This window comes from Diorhabda sublineata, chromosome 5, assembly GCF_026230105.1.
Source record: "Diorhabda sublineata isolate icDioSubl1.1 chromosome 5, icDioSubl1.1, whole genome shotgun sequence".
Classification (NCBI taxonomy): Eukaryota; Metazoa; Arthropoda; class Insecta; order Coleoptera; family Chrysomelidae; genus Diorhabda; species Diorhabda sublineata.
The window spans coordinates 29,041,447-29,066,236 of record NC_079478.1 but is presented as its reverse complement, the minus strand read 5'-3'; the positions used below and the strand labels follow the sequence as shown (position 1 = coordinate 29,066,236).

At 32.4% G+C, this 24,790-nt stretch overlaps 1 protein-coding gene across 4 annotated transcripts; it reads left to right on the top strand.

The window, feature by feature from the left end:
• Positions 1 to 2,524: 2,524 nt before the first annotated feature.
• On the top strand, positions 2,525 to 24,272 carry LOC130443886 (phenoloxidase-activating factor 3-like). 4 transcript variants are annotated; one of them, XM_056778767.1, is made up of 6 exons: positions 2,525 to 2,995; positions 7,329 to 7,727; positions 7,787 to 7,874; positions 11,799 to 11,989; positions 19,697 to 19,783; positions 21,175 to 24,272. In XM_056778767.1, exons 1-6 carry the CDS (start codon positions 2,926 to 2,928, stop codon positions 21,489 to 21,491), a joined length of 1,152 nt encoding a protein of 383 aa, XP_056634745.1. In that variant the 5' UTR covers positions 2,525 to 2,925; the 3' UTR covers positions 21,492 to 24,272. The 4 variants fall into 4 exon arrangements, with proteins under 4 accessions (XP_056634745.1, XP_056634743.1, XP_056634744.1 ...); XM_056778765.1 differs by having other exon boundaries at positions 7,775 to 7,874; XM_056778766.1 differs by having other exon boundaries at positions 7,323 to 7,727.
• The last annotated feature ends 518 nt before the right edge of the window (positions 24,273 to 24,790 follow it).

Sequence of the window (24,790 nt, the reverse complement as noted above, 5' to 3'; positions counted from 1 at the left end):
TTTATCAAAATGTAGTATTAAACTAGTCGAATCAAACAAAGACCCTACATATATTTCGGAAATAAAGTGTTTTATTAAACAAAAACATAAATACATACTTTTTAAACCAGTCCACATTACTTACAAGGTTTTTCCACTTGTCAGAAATGGACCTTGTTTTTCAGGTTTTTCTTTTCCTTTCCTTACCACATAGCTTTTTACTGCTCGTCTTAATATGCGTCTTCTATTGTACTTGCATTCAAACGTTAGTTTTGACGATTTTAAACCGGCTGGTGACATCCCAACAGCAACTGCGTCGTCCATTTCTAAACGGTTCAAACGTTATTCCACTAAAGCCGGTGCTTTCGGCTCCAACGTACGGCAGAAAATTGGAAGGAAGGCTGGATGCATTGATGCAACTAGACGATGCGTCCAATGTTTGCACCAACATTTACCTTCCAATGTTGGCTGAAAATTGGACGAAATCTGGTACCATACCTAAACTATCTGGCAAAAAAGTGATAAACAGCATACAACAGATATAAATTAGTTTGAAATAAACTTCATGAAACTTTGATTTTTCATAAAAAACACGTACCATTCACACGTAAGAGTACAAGAAGTATGTGTAGTTGTATAACAAGTGCTGGCTTCAGCTTCGTTCCAATGTTGAATATTCCTTTGACGCGGGTAAAAAAAACCGACTTTCCATAGCCGACGTTAGAAGCAAGTTGTTCGTCGAATGACATGCTCACTACGACCACTCGATGCATCCAATTATACCAGCGTCCAACGTTGGAAGCATTAGACGTGCATTAGCAAACTTGCCAACTTATCCCATCACTTACTGTTCAATCGTCAGATTCAATGTTATTCCACTAAAATTGCCGATCTGGCAAACATGTTGGTAACAACATTTTTCCATTGTGGTCTTCATTGTTTAACATATGCGTATAAAGAAGAATGAACAAAAAACATGCAACTTCTCTGACTGAAAAAATCAAAAACCCTTCAAAGTTATATTGTACAAACGTATTGTAAAAACAATTTGAAAAACTAGGTTGAAATTCTCAGTTTCATGTTAAACTAAAGTTTAAACTACCCCTAGACCTTCAGTACCATTTATTCCGAAGTTTGTCGTTTTTTTAGAACGAGGTTGTAGACAAAAAACCGAAAGCTAGTATCTTTCCTAGTTCCAAGCTACTGTTCTTCCGTGAATACTATACTATTTTTTTTCTTCTTCTTCTTATTTTAAGACTGTGTCTTGTGTATTCAAAGAGGCAGCCTAAGTTGTGACTGCGAGGACCAGGTCTCATACCAGCGCTTTGGTGGTCTTCCAGGCGGTCTACTTGTATTGGGTCTCTCTTCCTTTGCGATTTTCGCCAGTCGATCGTTGTTCATTCTATTGACATGATCTCTCCATACTCTATTTTTTTTCTGTGATGGGAAAAATCATGATTTAATATGGCAAAATTATATTATTACAATATTCAATTCAGAAAGTTATCGATGTGGAAATTGAATTTTGAATTTAGTATGCTATGTTGTACGTTGACAATTAGACTTGCCTTGCTAAAGAAACTTTTAAAGTAATCAAATAATTTGTCAATTTAATTTTGTGCTTTGATTTAAAAATTCTGAACTTAGTGGTTGTTTAGAAACTATTTTCATTATCATAAAAAAATATCTGATTCCGTGTTTTCTTCGACTCCACTGGAATTAGTAGAAGTAGCCGAAGTAGCGTCACAAAAATTATTGCCAGCTAAATTGCGTGAAATTTACAAAACCGTATATTCAAGATTCATGGAATGGAAGATGAAAGAAATATGCAGTTCTTTATCTAGACGATGTTATTGGCTTATTTTTCGAAATTGTTACAACAAAATCCATCAACAATGTGAAAGAATTATTCTATGATTAAAAGTATTTTACGATCCAATACTGATGTATACATTTAAAATCTGAGATTTGGCTAGTACACATACCAGTAATTTTTTAAATAATGCTCTGGATGAAGTTCATATAATGCTCAAGATTGTTGTTGTATTTGGGATTGCAGGAGTTTGTCGAATTTGTGAAATCAACCAGGTAACATTAGATGATATTGAAGATTCGGGAACGTTATTAATTGTGAAACTTAAGGGAGCAAAAAATGATGCAAAAAGGAGATTAGTAGTTACTAAAAGATATGTTAAATTTTATCTAATGTACATAGCAACAGCAAAGAATCGCCGCCTGTTATGCATATTATGGTAAAAACCAGTTTTATAAGGTTCCCGAAACAGTGGCTAATCTTCTTCAACTTCAAAGTGCTAACTTATATACAGGTCTTTCATTTCGAAGATTGTCTGCTACACTTTTAGTTGAATCTGGGGGAGATTTAATGAAACTAAAGTAATATGGCGGTTGATAGTCATCAACAGTCGTTGCAGGGTATATTGATGAATCAGTAGCACTTAGATTAAAAATAGCTAATAAAGTATTTAGAACCCTTTATATAAAAATAGAAGGTTTTCATAAGTTGAGTTTCAAAATTAAAATTTCCTTCGAAAACACAAAGCGCGGCATTCCCACCCTTTGATCCCGATAATCAAATGACAGATTATCTACCTAACCCTGATTAATAATTACTGAAATGTAAGAAATAGACCAAAAAACTTTTTTAAAATGTCACAACGTACGATTCCTTCGAGTAAAAGTAAATTATCATTCACTAATAATCGACAATTTCATTATTGAATGTTAATTATAATTGTACCAGTTTTGCATGGACTTTGTAACAAATTATTCTGTGACTGAGTATTTATCAATAATAAACTATTCGAGGGATACAAATATTATTTTAAGAAATCTCACAAGTAATTTTTTAAAACCAATTTTTGATATCCTTTCGACTTTTAAAGTCAAGTAGAAGTAGTTAATTATTGAAAAACTTGTTTATTTACTATGGAAGTAATTTATAATTTGTTTTTGTGCATAATTTTCGTAAAAATATCCGAAGAGAAGTTGCTCGTGAGTAAGTATTTAATATAAAGTGGATTAATATTAATGTGGCTTTTATAAAGAAGTGCTATGTACGAGGGAGTGTTTATTAATTCTAACATGGCAAGTATACATTCTTTCAGTTGATTACAACAAAAACCATATCAATATATTGAGAAAAATTGAGAGAATCTTAAAATATTTTTCTACATTAGATGTGTGTTGTTTTAATGAAATTTGCCATTGAATAATTGTCCAATTGCTTACAAGAAACATGTTAAAAATCAGAGTTTTACTAAAATTTCACGTTTCAAACTACTCAAGCAGTCCTTGGTTCTTACGACATTGTTATAATTGTAGATGATGAATTTTATTAATTGATACATTATATAATGTATAACCTAGTTGTATAATCTCTACTTTTAATTCTTTTGTTATCAGTTACCAAAAACCATACTATGCAATATTTCCTTCATATCTACTTGCGCCATTTTATGTGAGTTGAGTAGCTCTGTTTGATATTTGTTAAATATTATGAAAATTTAAGAGGAATTGATAGCATTTTCAACCAACCAAATGACTTAAAAATAGTCCGGTTTCGTTATGCCCGCATTTTCAAAGATTCAAATCGAAACAATGTGACCTATAACGTCTATTATGTCTTCTATCAGAGTTGCCCTCGTCGTTGAACCATCTAGTGCTCGCCCTCCAATTCCAGAGCTTTAATATATACGATGGTTGCCTTTTAAGTTTTTACAAAAAGTGGAACTAAAATGTACAAGTTCGAAACAAAGTATTTTATTGCCTTTCGAAATATTTAGTACAAGGCTTTTACATTTTTGCATACGTTCAAACTAATTCTGGAAACATTTTCTATATCAGAGAAATTTGGTTTTGAAAATCTTTAACAGCTTCTTGAAAAACTCATTAGGTGATAAATTCTGTGAATACGGGAAATATTCAGTTGTTGGAGAGCAGGCATATGGAATCCATCTGGAAAATATCTATCTCACATCCAAATGTTCATGGAAAATCGATTGTATTGAAGTTTGTCATATACTTAAAGACACCTCTATCTGTCTGTAAGTCACATGCTCTTCTTCAATCATGTTGCGCACTGCATCGATTTTCTTAGAATGGCAACTAATTTTGTTCGATATTCTCGACATTTATTACTGACGGGCACATGAATATGACGAAATTCTACGAACCACTTGTAGTCTTCCCTGATTGTGCTTCATTGCCAAATCTGCTCGAAGCGATTTTATGCATTGTTGCTTAGAAATGTTAAAAAATCGTCCAGCCTTCATGGGTGATATCCATTTTTGCTCAAACCTGCTTCTTTTAAACCTTCTCTATGAAGAACTTAGTCAATTTCTAATCTGCCACTGGCTTCACAATAACAAACGTATAAGACAACCCGCGTATTTGGTTTCTATATTTGATATACTCGTAGTTTTAAGATCAAGATTTTCATCCAAAACATTTTCTGAATTAGATAGTGATTGCAGAACATTCTGAACTTGTTGATCCGGAGTTCCTCACGGAAGACCAGTCGGAAACTGTAGTATCGTACTACTAAAGATCTAGATATTTCTTAGATAATGCAGTATTTAAGGATTGTTTTGTAATTATCCAAGCTTAGAAATATCTGCTTTCTTTAAATTTTCTGTGCTGCTTTTCTCACAAGTATATTGTTCTCTTTGTGTTCTTTGATTTCCGAATTACCCGCAACAAAAACCAAAAAGGCCTAATTGTTATTACCAAGGTCCATAAGTTCAGCTTTAAATCGATGGTGTTGGAGCTGACCGCTTTAATCGGATTCATAATTGACTGCTATTTAGTATTTCTCTACAGATCCATACAAGAACAAGAATTTTTACTCAAAAGACACTTGCAAAAGTTCCTAGTGGTAGTGAGGCATTTAGTGCGAGATCCAAATACTTCAATGCCAGCTTCCATTGTGGTTCTTCTACTTTTCCATTGACTTCTCTAGCAGCAGTTAGGGTAATGAAGAACAGCTTTAACACTATCTTTCAGGTATCCACGGTGTGATTTGTCATTTTTCTTTAGCAATTTTTTCAATCAGTTATTTAGTACTCTCTCCATACTGTCATACGTAACCTAATTCTTTTTTGATTTTTGACGCTCATTTATTTATTTCTCCACATTTATCCCTGATGCTTTGGTTTTTTGGGCACATGGCTAAATATCTACTGCTTGATTAGATTTAGTTAGAACATTAAACTGTTTTGTCATTTGCTGTAACTTTGAAGAAATCTTAGTCTTTAGGGATTATTTCTGCATCTTAAGAAATTCTCATTTCCTTCATTATTGGAGCAATGAGTTAATCTTCTGTTGGTCGTAGATATGCTCTGATTAATTTAAATACTTTCGCTTAATTTCTTAAGGCCCTCTTAGTCTTCTACATTTGTTATTTGTTTTGTTTTTCCCCAAATACCGCCCATGTATTTTTTGTTTTTATCTGTTTGGTTGTTTCTAATTAATTGTGAAAAACTTGTTTCTCTATATTAGGTGATGTCCCGAACACCTCGAACTGGTTCTAACTGCCTTAAAATAGTTTGCAGAATTGTCTTGAACATTAAAAACTCATTTGACTGGTGTTAGAGTGTTTTTAATTCAGTTGTGATTGTATCCGCGTTTCGGTCGTTGCTTATTCAAAGATGGATATGTCTCCTAAGAAACGTGTAAAAATAATTGTTCTTGATGAGCACTCTATGGTTGTTAGAGATATAGTTACGGTATTTATTGTGGAAACATCAAGTATTTGAAAAATGTTATGATTATTTCAAGATTTTCTTCAAAGAGAAAATGTGGCTTGTAACGGTAAACAAATGCAAGAACTGATCAATTTCGAGTGTATACTTAGGGATTTTCTGGAGTACATTGTTGAAGTAAGTGGCTGAAATGTGAGGAGGAGTCTTTTGAAAGTTGTCCGGAAGACAATAAAACCAAAGAATAAACAATTTATATCTCGGAAAATGATAATATAGCGCATAGCATGGGCTACAAAAACCGATCGAGGCCTGAAAAACTGGAGGAAGATATTATATTCAACGATAAATCCATAGTTATAAGAAGTAAAGGTGAACATGTAACAGACTGTTAAGCACCCAAAAAGAAGTGTTTTTAGTCTCTTACCGATAAAAATGAATAACACCGAGAGCTTAGCTCTTTTTGAACCATGTTTAATTCTGTCAAATATATTGAAATATTATAACGTAAAGATTGTTTCATTCATGGAAACATTTTAAATGTTTAAACGTTTAAAATGACTTGGCTCTTTGTCAAAATCCGAAATTGCGAAAAAATTAATTTGAATTGATTGATTGGGTTGGTAATTCATCAGATCTAAACCCAACTGAGTACTTAAGGCAAACCCTTGCATGCATGCTAAACGAATGAAGACAAGTTGTTAACGTCATCTCCGCCAAGGGGTGACTTAAGTCATGCTAATATATAAGTTTTTTAATCTGATTATAGTAATGTAACGTTTTTCGTATTCATTTACACTCGTTCTATTCGTAAGGTGAATTAATAAACACTATCCCTTACGTTTTTCTTTTATTTACACACTGTACAATACACTTAACTTATAAATACTTATATATATAATTTCTGCGATTAATTTTACTAATTCGTTCTTTTCACTACGACTATTCATTTAAAACTAACTTAATGCGGTACATAAACTTTTTATAAACCACAAATAGAATTCTACAAAGTTCTAGAACAAAAAGAAACACAGAAATAGATGAATAGACTTTCCTAGAAATTATGTAAAAGAAATATTGTAATAAACCGCCTTCTATAATAAAAAGTTCATCAAAGGCGCGTCCGCCATTTATAAAAAACTGATGAAAGGCATCGCGACTTGACCGAATTTTAAAATTCCATTGTAGCTGGACAGGGCCGGCCTAAGGACCAATTTCGCGAGCTTGTTCGTCACAGTAATAATGATAAAAAGCTGATGCTTTCGAAGATAATTGTTATTTAATAATTAATTGTCTCAACAGTATAAAAATTAAATTAAATCATATTTTATTTGTTAACATAGTGTTTCTAAATTATTTGTTAATACATTTCCTTTATATCACTGATGTTTGAATTTATTTTATTCTGTACAATGTATTAATGTTAAGACATTTTTTAGAGTATTTGAAAACCTTTGAAACAATATTTTCTCGATTTTTCATAGTGTTCCTCTGTTAGTTTACATATATTTGTGGAATTTTTCTATGATTTATGTATTAATTGATTGTTTATCACTTATTTATTTGTAGTTAATAAATTTATTGAAGACAATTCGGTGTATAGGATTAGTGAGTACAAATATTAAGTTTCAGGTTATGGAACGTTTATTTGTACGCCATCAAAAGACGAAGTCTGCATAGCAATAAGACAATGTCCTTATTTCAACGACCTTCTTAATAACAGTCCGATTCCACGTCCTCGAAATGTAATAGCACAAATAAGAGATCGTCAGTGTGGATTTAAAAATAAAATTCCTTTCGTTTGTTGCGAAAAATCTACTAAAACTCCCGAAGAGGATACAATAAAGACAAAGTTAATATCAACTGCTAACCGAAATGCATTCACCGATCCAATCACTAATCATCCAAACTATCACTTATTACCCAAAGATACATGTGGAACTATAAGTACAGATTCCAGGATTACTAATGGGCATACTGCTGGAGTTATTGAATATCCATGGATGGCTCTAATTTTTTATAATAGTTCAGGTAACTAGAATGGTGATTACGTAAATTCGAACTTAATTTCAAATTAGTTTTTATTCCAGAAGGTGTAATAGATTTTAGATGTGGTGGCACGGTAATCAATGACAGATATGTACTCACTGCAGCACATTGCATAATCAATTCATCAATGTAAGTACCGAGAAGTTTTTTCAATTTCGGATATTTTTAGTAACATCAATAAATAATTATGTGTTGATTTTCCTTGATTCTTACTATCTACTGAAATGAAAGAATTATCCCATTCGATTAATGTTTATTGTAAAAAAATTATTCAGAAGTTAATGATAGCACTTAATAGATCAAAAAGATCAAGATTTAGAATATATACTGTGTCTGAATAGGTGAAGACACTTTTGTACAAATACGACAAAAAGTTATCGATATATTTTGTTTAGAAGAATTATTTATATCACTATACTAAACTACAAAATAATCACTCAACTATAATTTTTTGGGATTATTTCACAAATCAAAACTATAGTCCATTTTTATGTATAAGAGAGTAATAAAACCTAATTTCTAATGCAAAACTTCGGTCATTTTAAGTATTATTACAGAGTAATCTAAATATTTTCTTAAATTTTCATGAAAGTACCAAAGCTAATACAAGTTTTCGCTCTTTTGTTGATCTTTTATAACTATAAGATGTACAGAATAATAGGACAAGGTTTCGACAGGGCGAAAACCCTGTACCCTGTGTGTCTAAGATTTCATACCCTTTTCATAAAATTTTTTTGAATAAGTAAGGAAGTCCAAGTTGTTTATTCTCAAAAGTTTAATTTAATTGCAAAGGGCAGTGTGCCGTCTATTGTAGATTCTAGTTTGATTTTGGAAAATTTGGAAATGCCAAGTAAACACCCAAAAATCGGTCTTTCGGTAGCTAATAAATAAACATTGAGCCTCCTCCATTAGGCTGAAAATTTCACACTTATCAACTAATAACTAATAGGGTTGGTTAGCTGTAAGGTATTAGCCCTCATTCCCTAATTAAACTATTTTTAAATTCAACAATTCCAATACTCAACCGGATAGTATAAAACCTCTTGGTTTGGTCAACATACTTTTTATCACAATTACTACTGCTAATTTTGTAAACACCACTCTTTTCAAAATCTAGTGCTTTTGGGATTGCCCAACAAGTGTTCTAATGTAAATCTACCAACTCCGTTGAAGATATTTTCTAATCTGCACTTCACCCTATGTACCTTCATTATCAAATTGCCCTATGATCACGTAGTTATTTTTATAATTGTTAAAAAATGTATACAATAATAGATTGCTAGATACATTCGAAAGTATCGAAACTGTTGAATGTGTTAAATTTCCTGCCAAGTGGTTGTTTAACTGAAATTGTTTTTCATGGGAAGATGTTCATTGGTGAGAAAATTGACTATTGAGGTAGATCAAGTTAGTAAGTTTCAGTTTATTTCCACTCTCTGAAGACGATAACTTTATTATAGAAACGCGAGTTAGATAGTGTGTTTGTGACTGTTGGAGTGGTAGCAGTAAACAGTGTGTTCAGTATGAATATCATCAATGGTTCCAGAAATTTCAGCTCAGATCGACTCTACCTTTACCAACTTTTATATATGTATACAGTGCTTTTCAGATAAAAGTATCCACCTTTAATACCTTTTGTAATACTGGTATTTAGAAAAAATCCAAAAACTCGTCAATTTATGTTGGAAGGGGCAAGCATTATGGCTTATTTAAACTTACTGGAAAGGACACCCCCTCACCCCTAGCAGCATCCCCTTTATTTTTTAAATTACTTGTCATATTTTTTATGTAAAATTTGGATACTCCTCTTTGAGCTGATTTCAAAAATGTATAATACTTGTAGGTTAAAGTGGTTAGTTTATGAGATAAACAATTTTTCTTTTAAGAGCACAAATTTTACTTATTATTTACTTTCACCTTATTTGCCTGTACTAAAATGGGTTGTACAACAGTTCAAACTCTTTAATCTTTTTAACTGTGCTATTTATTATGAAGTTACAATAAGTGTTCAAAATGAGTACCATTCACTTCCATACAATGATATAATCTATTTTGAAATGCCTCTCTGACATTGCTTAATACGGATGGATTTAATTGTCGACATTCATTTTCTATCCTCTCTCGTAAATCATCCAGAGATTCTGGTTGGGTAGCATAAACTTTTGTTTTTAAATACCCCCATAAAAAGAAGTCTAGGGGTGTTAAATCCGGTGACCTAGGTGGCCACTCCATCATCTGCCCCCTTCTACCTATCCAACGAGCGGGGAATGTTTCGTTTAAAAATTGTCGGACAGGCATAGCATAGTGTGGGGGAGCTCCGTCTTGTTGAAATACCAGTAAATCTTCGGAAAGGTTATCATCATTTTCTATTATTGTTGTAATACGTGGGTCAACCCCTTCCCTGAGTAACTCAAGATATGATTCACCATTAAAATTTCCGTTGATGAAGAAAGGTCCGACAATGTGGTCACCTAGGATACCACACCAAACGTTTAGCTTTTGGGGATGTTGTGTATGGAATTCACGCATAATATGTGGATCACTTTCAGCCCAATATCTACAATTATGCCTACTTACTAAGCCATTTAATGACCATGAGCATTCATCAGAAAAGCAAATATTGTTTAACAATTGTGGATTGTTATTGATAATTTGCATCATTGATTCGCAAAACTCTAGACGACGATCAAAATCATCTTCATTCAACTCGTGCACCAACTTAACTTTGTATGGGTGGTACTTGAATTTATGTAGAACTCGGAAAACTGTAGAAGATGAAACACCGATCGCTCTACTTATTGACATTGACATTGACAACGATTGGGGTTGTTGAGCCTCTAAGCTGACTTGCCCTAAAATTGCCACTTGGATTGCTTCGTTATTTAGGAGTGCCTCTCGCTTATGCACTTTATTGCAAACAGACCCTGTTGTGGTAAATTTCACCATCAGTTGAATTACATACTTATGAGTTGCATGTCTTCCGTCATGTAATTCGTTAAATATTCTAGCAGCAGCTCTTGCACAATTATTATTTTGGTAGTATAAACCTACAATTTCAATTCTTTCGTGCAAAGAGTAAACCATTTCAGAGAAACAAAATAAATAATGTATCAAATTACACTATCAATAGTGACTACAAATTCTAGTTGACAATGTCAAACTTTAATAAAAAGTAGAGTTTTTTGTTGTTTGGATTTTTTAAGTAGAATAAATAGCACAGTTAAAAATTTTTAATCTTAAGATTAAAGAGTTTGAACTGTTGTACAACCCATTTTAGTACAGGCAAATAAGGTGAAAGTAAATAATAAATAAAATTTGTGCTCTTAAAAGAAAAATTGTTTATCTCATAAACTAACCACTTTAACCTACAAGTATTATACATTTTTGAAATCAGCTCAAAGAGGAGTATCCAAATTTTACATAAAAAATATGAAAAGTAATTTAAAAAAATAAAGGGGATGCTGCTAGGGGTGAGGGAGTGGCTTTTCCAGTAAGTTTAAATAAGCCATAATGCTTGCCCCTTCCAACCTAAATTGACGTGTTTTTGGATTTTTTCTAAATACCAGTATTACAAAAGTTATTAAAGGTGGATACTTTTATCTGAAAAGCACTGATATTTAGCAGCCTTGTTCGACACGACCCCTATCCTTTCTTTTTTAGTGAAGTTTTAAATCTTTATAAAGTGAGGTTTTAAAAAAAATATTGTTTTTAATCAAATATTATTATTTTTTATATATCAGGTGTTATAAAAAATTTATAACGTATAAACTGATATTTGAATCAAAGAAATGAAGAATGAAAACTATTACCGCCAAACTCTCATCAATTGAGAGCATCTATTGTTGACATTACTACTAATTGTATAGTTAATTGCATGACAAAATTGGTACAACACAAGCAGATGAAGTGAGTTGAATAAACTGTGACAACAGACTCAATTCAAATGTGTGTGTTACTCTTACTTGGAACGGTAAATTTTCTAATTGCATTATATTCTAGAAATAAAGAATTATCCATATAAATTAGTCTTTCTATAATTTATTTATATTTTAGTGTTGGAGTGCGATTGGGTGAATATAATGTAAAATCGCAAGTGGATTGTGATGAAATCACTGGATATTGTTCTCCCCCAATACAAGACTTCTTAATCGAAAAAATAATTGTTCATCCTGAATACAATACTAAAACTTTTTCCAATGATATCGCTTTAATAAAACTCAAAGGACCTATTACATTTAACAATGGTGAGTCGAAAATTTTTTTTATACATTATAATTTGTAACCCCAAAATTCACAAACAGAATATTGTTGAACTGTTAAGTCTAATTTGGATAAATCGATTAAACTTTTTTCTTTTTCTTAGCCTCTGCATTAAAACCCGTTTCCAAATAATTAAAATTACACTTTCAATATTCCAAAACATGACTTTAATGACCGAAAAACTATTTTTACCATTTTGACCATACTCTAATTTTGAGTATTTTACTCCTAATTGTATTTTTTAGACAACTGGCCTGATTTTCTTCTTAGTTTTTTGTATACTAATAATCATTTATTTTGTTCCTTGTACTGTTTTACTTATGAATCGAGTTTATAAATAATACCCCCATAATCAAAGTAGTTTAAGTAAACATTTTTTCGTACCGTATAGTGATCAACAAATTGTAAAGCATTTGTACAGATTGTAAAACTTGAACGGTGATGAGATGCGAACCGATTCATTTCAAGTTCAGACTAATTAGTCTAAGAGCCAGTGAAAAGCTACCTGTATGTATTTGACCAGACCTGGGCTTTTGTACATTGAGACCCCTATACCTACCATACATGAGATGGGGACTCACTAAGCCCAGAGCGGTGGACGCTGCGGGCGCTCAGGTAAGACAGGTAGTGATTTTTAGCAAATTTTAAATTCATTTGACCACGTCTGCCGTTTAGAAATTTAAAAATATATTATTATTATCGAAAAATAACAATGGCAGATCATTATCACGCGTTAAACATTATGGCAGGCAGGTATGAAAGTACTAAAAAAAATAAAATTTTCAAAGTAGTTGACCAGATCTGCCATTGATATATTTTGTTTAATAGGGTCTTAAAAACCTATATTCGCCACAGCAGACGTTTTCATTGAGTACACACTCCAGCAAATAACAAAACTTAGTCACTACACGGTCAGAGATGTATGCATAGACTGTCTATGTTTTACATCAATGATCAACTTTATCAATGTTTTTATAGTAATTAATATTGAATTTTGTTAATTGTGGAACAAAATTTATAAGTTTAATAATTAAAAAGTAAACCCATTTTGAATGAATCTCATACATTGAGGTTGATTACAGATAACAAATAATTATTTTAACATTTATATTATTTTGTTTTTTTATTCATTTAAAACAATAAAAATAGATTAAAAAAAGAAATCATGCATCACAAAATATATATATTTTTCTATTGATTTGAATCTTCATTCGTCATCGTCGGAGTCACATATGACGTTGTCTAACTCGTCTTCATCATCCTTTGAATCGGATTCTGAAAAAATAAAACGTAAATAATAGAATAAAAATAATGGGTTCCTTGATTCAATATATTGGGTAAAGAATTAATTAGTATAAACTTACCAGGGATTTTGGTGATTAAGTCACTCACAGATGTAGGAAGTTGGTCTCCTTCGAACCATTTAAATAAAAACTTATCATGTTGTTCCATCCAACCATACTCTAATGGATCCAACGTAGTAGGTTGCTTTTTGTAAGCATTTTTCCAAACAGATGAAATATAATTTGCTCTTAGAAATTGTTGGTAAAGCTCACTCTTACACGGTGGTATTGAGCTTGCATCAAAATTCTGAATTTTCTAGCTAAAATTTTCATTAACATCCGAAGCTTTATAATTGCTGATGAAAAGTTGGTACCTTCCATCATCAACGTCAACTGATTTTTTCGTATTGTAGAGCTGGCAGGTAAACTTCTGAATACTGTTAAACACCTCGTTTAACTGATCCTCAGTCTAATTTTCTTCACCAAGAGTAGCAAATGCTTGTTGGAATTCTACATTTTTTTCAGCAAAGTGAAAGGTCTTTTCTTTCCTTTATTAAAGAAAGCCGGATTAAAATCACACCCAGTGAACGCATGGAAGCCGATTAAGCTTTTGGCTAACAATTCACTCGTTATAAATTTTTGTGACGTCAATATATCTTTCGTTATTTCCTGTTCCATTGAGCATCCAAATATTAGAATTAGAATTTTGTAATTGTTTCATATTCCCAATCATTATAATTAAAATATCGGTATCAGAAGATCTAATAACAATATTCGACTGGTCAGTGATATTGCAAGCATGATAAATAATCTTGGTGTCAGCTTCTTCATGTAAAGGACAACATAAATTTTCAACAACACTTCATTGAATTTTGTCATCAATAACTTTATATGATTGACAATTTCGAAAATTTAAAAAAATTTGTCGGTTACCCAAAAATGATTTCATTTCCTCAGTACATCAATGATTTGTAAAAAAATCTACCAAAGCTTCCTTAAATTTAGTATTCTTCAATTCTTTTGCAAAATCTGATGGTCGCACCTGTTCAGGCCCTGATATTGTGTAATCAATCAACGATGCTTCATCACGTAAACACCTTTCATTATCTTTTATTGATGGAAACAAATATTGATCAAAGATTACATCAAATCTCCGAGTGGAATATTTTGATACCATTTGTAAAAATTTCTTAGAAATACTTCCGAATGTTTTGGGAACTTCTTTCATAGAATGCAGAATGAAAAATCCATCAATTAAGAATACATCTGTATTAGGTGGTGGTTCCTGATCAATATTGGGTTCAAGGCACTTTGTTAGTACAGATTTATCAGTTTTACAGAAACCACCGTCTAGGTGACATAAAGCGAGAGGTACAGGAGATATTGGATACGCTAAAATTTTGAGAACATCAATTTGGTGATCCATCGAAATTCCCAACAAACGTCCGAATAAATCTCGCTGTAACTTGATCTCTTGCTGTTTACCTCCAATTTTAACAGATTTTTTCTTTACAAGTAGACTTGAAAAATTGTGTAGTGGTGTTTTCTTGATGGCTTTCTCAAATCTTTTCGGATCAGATGCACATTCAGATATAAAACATGTTCGTAGCTCTTCACCAATATTTTGGATATTTAAGAGAAATTCTTCCACTTGAGTTGATGCAGCTTTCCCGGAACTTATGTTAAATAATTGATCAGGCGGTAAATCTGAGCTGAAGGGATTTATATATTGATGAAATGAATTGATAAAGTTTTTGAGTTGTTGAACACTTTTCTTAATATTATGTGGTTGCAACTCTACTGAAATATCTTGTTTTCTAGTTATTCCTAACTCATCCAACACGTGTGTAATTATACTTGAGCGAATGTCGTGACTTCTCGTCCACTTTTGACGAGCTGAAATCGAGTGAGTCAGATGTGAAATACCAGTAAGCGTTCTCGCAGCATCTGCATTAATAGTCTGCTCTAATGTAAGATCAATAGGTTGTCTTGAAAACGGCTTACTGGTACGCTTGATTCCAAAAAATCCATTTTGAAAGTCCTGTTCTAAGCCTGGATGAGTAGTAGGAACTTTAATTAAATTGTAATGGTATTGGACCGTCCATTTTGCATAATTTTGATGATTACATACAAAAAATAAATTTGTAATTTTCGGTAAAGTATTAAGATACAATTGATAGTCACCAGCACGAATGCTCCTGTTCAGTTGTAAATAATGATGAACGAGTTTGATATAAATCATATAAAATTGAGCTGTTTTACCATATTCACCATTTAATGTTTGTTGCTCGTAAATAGCATAATCATTACAAATCTCTTTCAAGCTTTCATTGTGAATGAAAAATGAATGTGTCTGACAACTCGTAATCGTTCAATCTCTTCAATGATATCTTCGGAAATTTGAATATTTTTATGTGTTAGAAAAGATCTAAAATGCATTATTTGTAATCCTAAAGCCATCATTGGATGTAATCTTTTACAGCGATTAAAATGTTTGCCTTCAATGAAACTTGAAACAGATCCACTAGCAAGCATTTCGCTTTCAACCGTGATGGTTGATAAACCGCAATCATTTATAACTTTTCCGATTGCCTTGAAATACGACATCATTATATGAAACGCACCCAAATGTATAAATAATTTTTTGAAAGTATTACTTTCTGTCGCTTGAATTTGGAGTGCAATCTTTGCAATAGCTAAATCATAAGTCACTTGCATGTATTCTTGATTTAACTCTTGCAAGGCTGACATGCATTGTTGCATAGTTGCCAAAACGACTGCATTGTTTGTTGGTGAGTGATTAATCGGAGTCAAATACAAAATTAATTGTCGTGGAGTGTCATCTGTCATTATCCTCTGTTAAAACCAGTCCACATAGGGGTATTTAACAATCCCAAAGCATGACTTAGAAGAAAAATATTATCAATCCGATTGTAAAGACTTGTTTTTTTGAGTTTTTTAGCACATTGTGGTAACTCAACATCAATGTCTGCAAAAGATCGTCTTCTACGTCCACTAACTACAGTTTCTTCTCTATCATCTTCTTCATCTACATTGTCGTCTACGAAATCGGGGTCAATATTTTGATACATTATTCCAACTGTATCATGAAGAGTGTCTTTTCCATCCTTGGTTTCAACGAATCGGTCATAATTGTCATATGCCATACCTGCTGCAAGATTCTTATCTTTATTAATAACCTCTGGACATATTCAAGTTCGTGAAACTGTTGAAAACGTTGCTTCTGTTTCTAGCTCTTCGATTGCGATGTAACTTATACAATGACCGAAACGATTTATTATATCGATAACCTTACGACTGCTCGTGATACTTTTTAAAGTTATGCCTAAGCAGATGTGTTTCGAGGTCTTAATGTTTCCATTGTGAGTCATATATACCAAGTCTTGAGACAAAGATGATACATAATGTTGAAAAGTATCACAATTCCGCCGCTTACGATTGTAACTTCCAAGAATAGATGAGAAAAAATCGGAAACCATGGGTGGTGTTGAAGATTCACCTTTTATTAGGCGTTCACCAGTTAAAAAATCAGGTAATTTTTCTTTTTATGCCCAAAATTTCCGCTCGCAAAATGGCTGCGGCTTCTTGCAATATATCTTGGTCCTTCAAGTGGGCAAATAACGAATCGTCAATTGTTGAAATGCCTTTAGGGGCAACAACTTTTTTTTGTTACATACCAAAATTTGAATTTTATCAGCAAATTTTTTGTAAATCTTTTCTTCCAAGTAATGCGTTGTAAATACTGATGTTGCATCAGGGCCTCCACTGAAATCTTTAAACATTTCGAGATACTCTTTATGCAAATAACTTAGAAAATAACAACGTCCTCCATTAATTACATTTTCCTCAATTAAATGACAAATTTCTGTATAAACTGTTGCATGTATTTCTCGGTGAATGTGCCATGAAGTACGGACAGGACTTTTGACGAGTGATCTCTTCTGGTTTCTGAAATTTTGTCGACAAACATCATGATAGTATATTTGACAAGAGGGAATACTTTGTATTTTGACTAAAGTTTCATTGTAAATTTCGGTATCTAGCTTCAATTTTGATAAAATACTTTTTTCAAATTCTTCTTTCTCTGAAATGCGTAATGGTTCAATTTTAGACCGGTTTTGCTTCTTTTTTTTGTTACAAAAAAAAACAAAAGTTTGGGTTTGTTGAAACAGCAGGATCGGAAGTCTGAACAGTTGATGCTTCCACTAAAACTTCAGATGTTCCTTCCTCCAACGGCTGTTCTGCTTCAGCCTCAATTTCTTTTCCAGCTTCTTCTGTTTCAGTAACACTCACATCTTCTACCAGGGAATCATGTGCGACATTATCACTAATTATTAAGTTGTCAGATGATGTAGATGGTTGTTGAATTCCAGACGAAGACGTACTGGGCTGTGAAGGAAGTTTTTTTTGAACATCTGTCGAAAAAATTTCCTTTTCAGTGCTGTAAATGTCTTATAACAACTACTATGATATGCAGCGTCAAACATTTCGTCCGGTAAAATAATATCTTTATACTTTAAGTCATGCAATTTCCTTAACCTCAAAATTTTTCGGCATTTTGTCATGGTTTCTTCAGAAAATAATATTAATTTATCAGTTTTTACGGCACTACAAAATACACACTTCAATTTCTCTTTTTCATTCGACATTATGTAAAATAAATTAATTCAATGAACGCAAAATTAACGAAAATAAATAAAGCAACACTTTATATTTTATTACATTCACAAACACGAAGCATTTGGATGGGAGTTTACAACTATACTAAAAACATCTGACAAAAACCGTTAGGGTGGGAACTTAACAGAGCCCTCTCAGGTATAAATTTTGAATTCTTTGAATGCTAATAACTATCAAAGAAAATACTGTAGGCTAGAATGAGTACAATAGTAATACATAGGGGAAAAAAAGAGCTACATAGACAGTCTTTGCATACATCTCTGACCTTGTAGTGACTAAGTTTTGTTATTTGCTGGAGTGTGTACTCAATGAAAACGTCTGCTGTGGCGAATATAGGTTTTTAAGACCCTATTAAACAAAATATATCAATGGCAGATCTGGTCAACTACTTTGAAAATTTTATTTTTTTTAGTACTTTCATACCTGCCTGCCATAATGTTTAACGCGTGATAATGATCTGCCATTGTTATTTTTCGATAATAATAATAATATATTTTTAAATTTCTAAACGGCAGACGTGGTCAAATGAATTTAAAATTTGCTAAAAATCACTACCTGTCTTACCTGAGCGCCCGCCGCGTCCACCACTCTGGGCTTAGTGAGTCCCCATCTCATGTATGGTAGGTATAGGGGTCTCAATGTACAAAAGCCCAGGTCTGGTCAAATACATACAGGTAGCTTTTCACTGGCCCTTAGACTAAATACTGCTCAGGACTTTTTAATCACTTTCTGGGAACTCTTAGTTTGCAACCATTATTTAATAGCTTTGTTTTTTACCAGGAAAAGACATATTTTAGAAGATGGTCATTCGACATAGCTTTTTCTTCTAACCCTTTAAAAAGAAATCATAACGAAAAATAGCAACTTCGAATCAGTTCTCGATAAACAGTCAGTTATAAAAGCCACTAACCACGAAAAAGATTGCATACCGCCACTCTTTTCCCGAACATATGGTTCAAGTGGATCCTTTTAAGTTTGAAATAAGTTGATGATTAAAAACAGAGGGTATTTTAGCAGTTCAAATTAAAACATCCGATTAAACTTTTTTCGTAAGCTTTGCATCAAAACGTGTCAGCAAATCAGCATCATATTGGTCAGTTATCATTTTACCGTTTTCTAAATAATCAATATTACACCTCTGAAATTATAAAACATGATCTTATTGGCCGAAAAAGCGGTTTGTTTTTAGCTTTTCTGGAAGCACGTTGGTGAATAAAATCCATTGTTTCAGGTCCATATCGACGAAAACTTTTATTTCAATTACATTCCTTTGATTTTTAAAGCAAGCTTTTAATTAGTATAAAGCAATCGCGGCACCCACCTTACAGATACTTTACTTTTATTAAATGATCCTAACCAGAAGGGCATAGATGTTATTAACCATTTTTAGTGCAGTCCCAAACGTTCACATGATCCTTATTCAAATGGCCAATGTTAAAAGCAGAAACCCGTTTACACTTCATTTCATGGGGGGAAGAAACACGTTCACTATAATATTGACGTAACTTTTAGTCGGGCCCTTCAATTGTTTTTCCACGTAAAAAATTATTATGGATTAACACTCGAAATTTTTTATACGATAATAGTTTTTTTTAATAAGTATTAAAAATAGTTTTTCTATCAGATTTTTGTGATTATTTTCACAGATGGCATAAACTAATTTACTCTACAGAAATGTTTAATTTGAATAAGATATTTTGTTTTTAGAAAATATTCAGCCCATTTGTTTACCAATAGAAACACCATTATCCCTGCGGTCAGGGATTGTATCTGGATGGGGAGTTACTGAGGACGGTATGTATAAGCTATATAAAGATAAAAAAATATTTCTGCGGTTTTCCTGTAACCTGTTGAACCGGTTCACTAGCCGAGTGGCCGACAATAGGGAATAATACAGCCGCAGCTGTACCCGCGCCCCTTATTACCCGCTTTCCTATTAAAAATGAACGAAAAAGCAAACAAGAAAATATAAAAATTAGAATTATATCAGTAGTGCAAAAACTAACAAAAGCCACAACCCCAGCCCGGCAGGAGTAACTCCTATATCAGGGCCAATTCCAATGAACCCACCTCTTTATAAAAAATATAATCATCTCACCCAAATATATCCAACGAATCTCTCTTTATCTCCCTCTGATTATACTGGGCATCGATTTGACAAAAAGTAACCGGTCGTTAAGACATAGTTGTTGAACTCGTTACAAAATATAGGAACAGGAAATCGACAAAGGACTGCGGTATTTGTTTTTTGGATAAATGCTTCGTAAACGGTACTGAAAATCAATTAAATTGCGAATTCTGCTTTGAATGAAATCCTAGAGTAATCCACATACCCAGCATTTTATTAAATTAAACGTTGCCGTTGGGGCAGGAATTTATGGAATCGTATTGTTGAGCCATGTTATGACACAAAATTTTAAATAGAGAAACAGAAACATATTTCTCAGTATTATAGGGCACTATTCTGTTTTTACCATATAGTTAAAAATTATTATGAAGCTTGGTAAACGTAGGAAGATTTTGATGCAAGCCATCTCCATTACTTTTACCAAATGAGATTACTGGTGATGTAGGATGTCGTTTAGGACGAATCGAAAATTTTAGTATAAGACGGCGGAAGAGAAGAAAAGGAAAGTATAGTGTCCATCCTATTAATAAAGTACGCGAATTTCATCATCTCTATCGAGATCGTAGAAGCAACTCTCAAAGGTTTTTAGAATTTATGTGGATGCCGATTGTATCGAGTATAGAAAGAAATCTAGAACGAAAAACAATCTGTAAGATGCTAGTCTTTTCTGATGAGATTTTATATGTAATAGAGACATAAAAATATATTGCTAAGTTGGGGGAACTCCGGGTGATGCCTCCTGAATCTGTTCAATTTCCCAGAAGGGTGACATCAAACTGAACCACCGCATCATAGCCTGTCACCAAGTCAAGTATAACAACTATATCTAAAAACAAAGTAAAACAGATACAGGTGTCCATGGACATAATTTTGAATAATTAATTGAATACTAATTGAAATTTTTGATGCATCAACTTCTAATTCAGTTAATTTTCCTTATATCGTAATTAAAATGTTGTTGAAAATTTTCTATCAATTTACTGGTTATGTGATTAAAACAATGACACATTAATGATTAACATTAAATTGACTAATAACTGATTTTAAAATGTTCTAGGATACAAAACTGAAGTATTGATGAAAGTCCGTATACCAATATTACCACTTTCACACTGTAACCGACTTTTCCAAAAGTCAGCTTCGCTTTCGAACAACCAAATTTGCGCTGGAGGACGTAAAGGAAGAGATTCATGCGGAGGTGACAGTGGAGGACCTTTGCAAGAAGTGGGAGATGTGAATGGTGTTATACGAATTATGCAATACGGGATTGTGTCATTTGGACCTAAAAATTGTGGAACTGAAGGTATACCAGGTGTTTATACGAAGGTATCCAGTTATATGGAATGGATATTGGACAACTTGGAAGATTATTAATCGATAGAATTTTTTGTCTTTAAAGTTATTGTAGCAATTTGCCCTTTGAACTGTTTATATTTGGACGGAGCGGACAAACAACTTTGTTGATAAATTCTGGATAAACTCAGTTTTTCTTTAGATGTCTATTTTTCTAATAGCTCCCAAGAATTACTTCAGATGAATTTAACGACATAATGTTTGTTTGAAGTACAAACGATTGATTATTTTATTTTTAGCGGCTACTCTTACATAAGAGTTGTACTTCAATCATTGGTATCTGCGTATTCATAATCAATATGTTGCTGTTACAAATCCGCTCATTTTTCAAAATTTATGCGAAAACATCTCGTTGAATGTATTGTTGAAGTCGTGGTGGTTCATAGTATGATAGTATATATAAAGTGAAACCTCCTCTGAAGATAATTCAAGGAAGCATAATTCTTTTTTCGCTTATAGAGGTTCCTCACTAATTATATAGAGGTGCAGTAAAGGTGTGTCTCACTTACAGAAGTCAATTAAAAATATTCTAAACATACAGGTATAAACAAGATAAATATAATTTATTAGAATGTTAAATTTACAAATCAAGGAAATATGTAATTTGGTTTATTTAAAGAAACTTCTTACTTAATTATTAGTTATCTGCGTATGTTTGTCTCATTCATGAATTTTGTCAAGTATAGACTTATCAATAACTGCTTCGTCTCTAAAGCTTCTTCCTTTTTAGAATTTTTTCGATTTCTCTACCTAAAATTTATGATTGGTCATCATCATCATCTTCACTTTCAATTCCGTCAGTTACACAATTCTGAATGAAATCTTCCCCGATGAATTTTCCACCAGTAGCGACATCGTCGTTAATCCTTGTAAAATCATCGAAAGTTGATATTAACTCAAAATAAGTCATTTCATGAGGTACAAGCTTGGCCAATTCGTCATCACCGGGTCTAGCTTCAACATCAATCTTACTGTCCTCTGACAAAATGTCTTGTTTATTGTTACAAAATCCAGCTTTCTTGAAACAATTTTTAACGGCATCACTACTTACTGCATATCACTCTCTTCTTGCAAATTTCATTGCTAGAAGTATGTTAATATCAACGCTAATGTTTTTGTTCAAACATTTAAGAGTAAAATTAAAATCTTCTCTACGTTAAAATCGTTTGAATGTAGAGTAGATAGATCTAAATGTTGAAATTTATCGTGGTATTAGCATGTAAGTACCTAACATTGACGTCAACTAGAATAGTATTTCATTAAATTAAATATTCTGGCAAATTTGTGGAAAATAATTTAAGAAAAGGCATATTAATACTATTTAGTGATATCCGATAAATTTAATGGCTGCTACAGTACAATAGTGGTATGTACTGTACTGTATTTTGAATGTCTTACCCTAAAATTACTTTTACTGTACAGTATTACTTGTGCTACATTTAAAAACTTTCGCTCCCTTGGTACGCACTTTATACACACAATTGTATGGTTTAAGATTTAATAAAATAAAATAAACTGCCCTTATCGGTATTTATACGAATTTTGGTAATGATACCGTTTAATCCGAAATGGGTCTGGTCTAGGGCTGGGCAATTATCAAAAAATATAATCGATTATATAAAATAATCAAAAATAATCGATTTATCGAAAATAGTCGATCAATCCAAAATAATCAACTTTCGATTATTCGAAAATCGGAAATAAAGCTTCAAAAGAACGATTGTAGTTTGATTCCTACAAAAAACAAGATAAAGAGCGAATATACCACTAGGAATATACAGAAGACATTATGGTTTGATTCCCAATAAAAACAAACCAAATAATGAACCTACAGAAGATATTTGGAAGTAAGATTCTGATTTTGAATTATGTTGAAATAATTATTCAGAAAATAATTTTTTTAATCGTTAAATTGATTATTATATTAACGATTGTACGAAACTTTTTAACGACCTCAAGATTATCTTGCCTCAGCCGCAAGCGGTCTCGATATTATTCGAATATTTTCGATTAAGCGGATTATCGGTACTCCAGTGTATCAAGTTTTCATAAGCCCTCCAATTAGCTATTACTGGCTGAAAAGATTGGGACTCCCAAGGATTGAGATTTTGTTTCAATAGCGGACCAAACTTAAAACGATAGACTACATCTAAGGAAAGAGTTCCAAAGAAAGCAAAAAAACCGCGTTTTCTGGCTAATAAAGTCATAGCCATAGTGTTTTGGGATTCCATAGTACTTTATTCATTACTTGGAATGATGCATAACTATTTTGATGAATAGAGTATAGTACAATCACGACAATAGGCCTGCACATTCTCCCGCTATCGTTGTAGAGAAATTATGCAAACTGCGTTAAGTTTTATTGCGTTATCAACCATAGTCACCTAATCTGGATCCATCTGATTACTTTTCTTCCTAAACTTTTAAAAATGGATTGGTGAAAAGCGCTTCATGACAAGTTTAGAGGTGACAGCAGACACAAACGCGTAAATTACGAACCGCCTAGAAAATTATTTTTTGGATTGTTTGAAAAATTTGTTGGACTAATTGTTGGTAGGAGGTAGTTTTTAATTCTAGTCGGATATGTTGGATATTAGATAACAAAAAAAGATTTCTTAAAATATCGAAAGAGCCTTATAATGTTGTTTTAGTATGAATATTGTCAAATATATTAGATTTCCTATATAAAATGTAGTTCTGAACTCCATTATTTTCAGGACAAAAGCAAGAAATTGTAATTTTGTAAATTTGTTATAAAATGTATCGATTTGTAATAATTATAATAAACATATGCCAATAAAACTTGTATGAATTATTTTGTTTCATCCATATACTACATTATTCTATTTTCTCCTCGATATTTCTTAATTTTTCTTAGGTATTCTTGCCTCCACACAATTATATCTGCTTTTCCCAATAATAAACTGTTCCTTCATCGCTTTTTGTATCTAAATCCCATTTCTTTTAATAAATTATATAATGTTGATCTTTTAAAATCCGGCAAGTCCTTATCTTCGTCCACTACTGTTAAAATTCCATCCATTGCCGGTAAAGTTCGTCCAATATCCATTGCAGAAGACAGTTATGCGAGGAACAATAAATATTTCATAAATACGTACGACACTCATACCAAATTAAGAAATGGAAAATAATGTTTACTTCCCGTATAAAATTCGGTAAATATCTATCAATCCACGTGGTCTCATGAATGGCCAATGAAAACATCGAATCGTAAACATAAATGCATTTCTATTGGCTGGAGCTGTCGGAAGGCGTATGTACACAATGTCTTTGAAATATTCCTGCCAGACAGTCTGCGA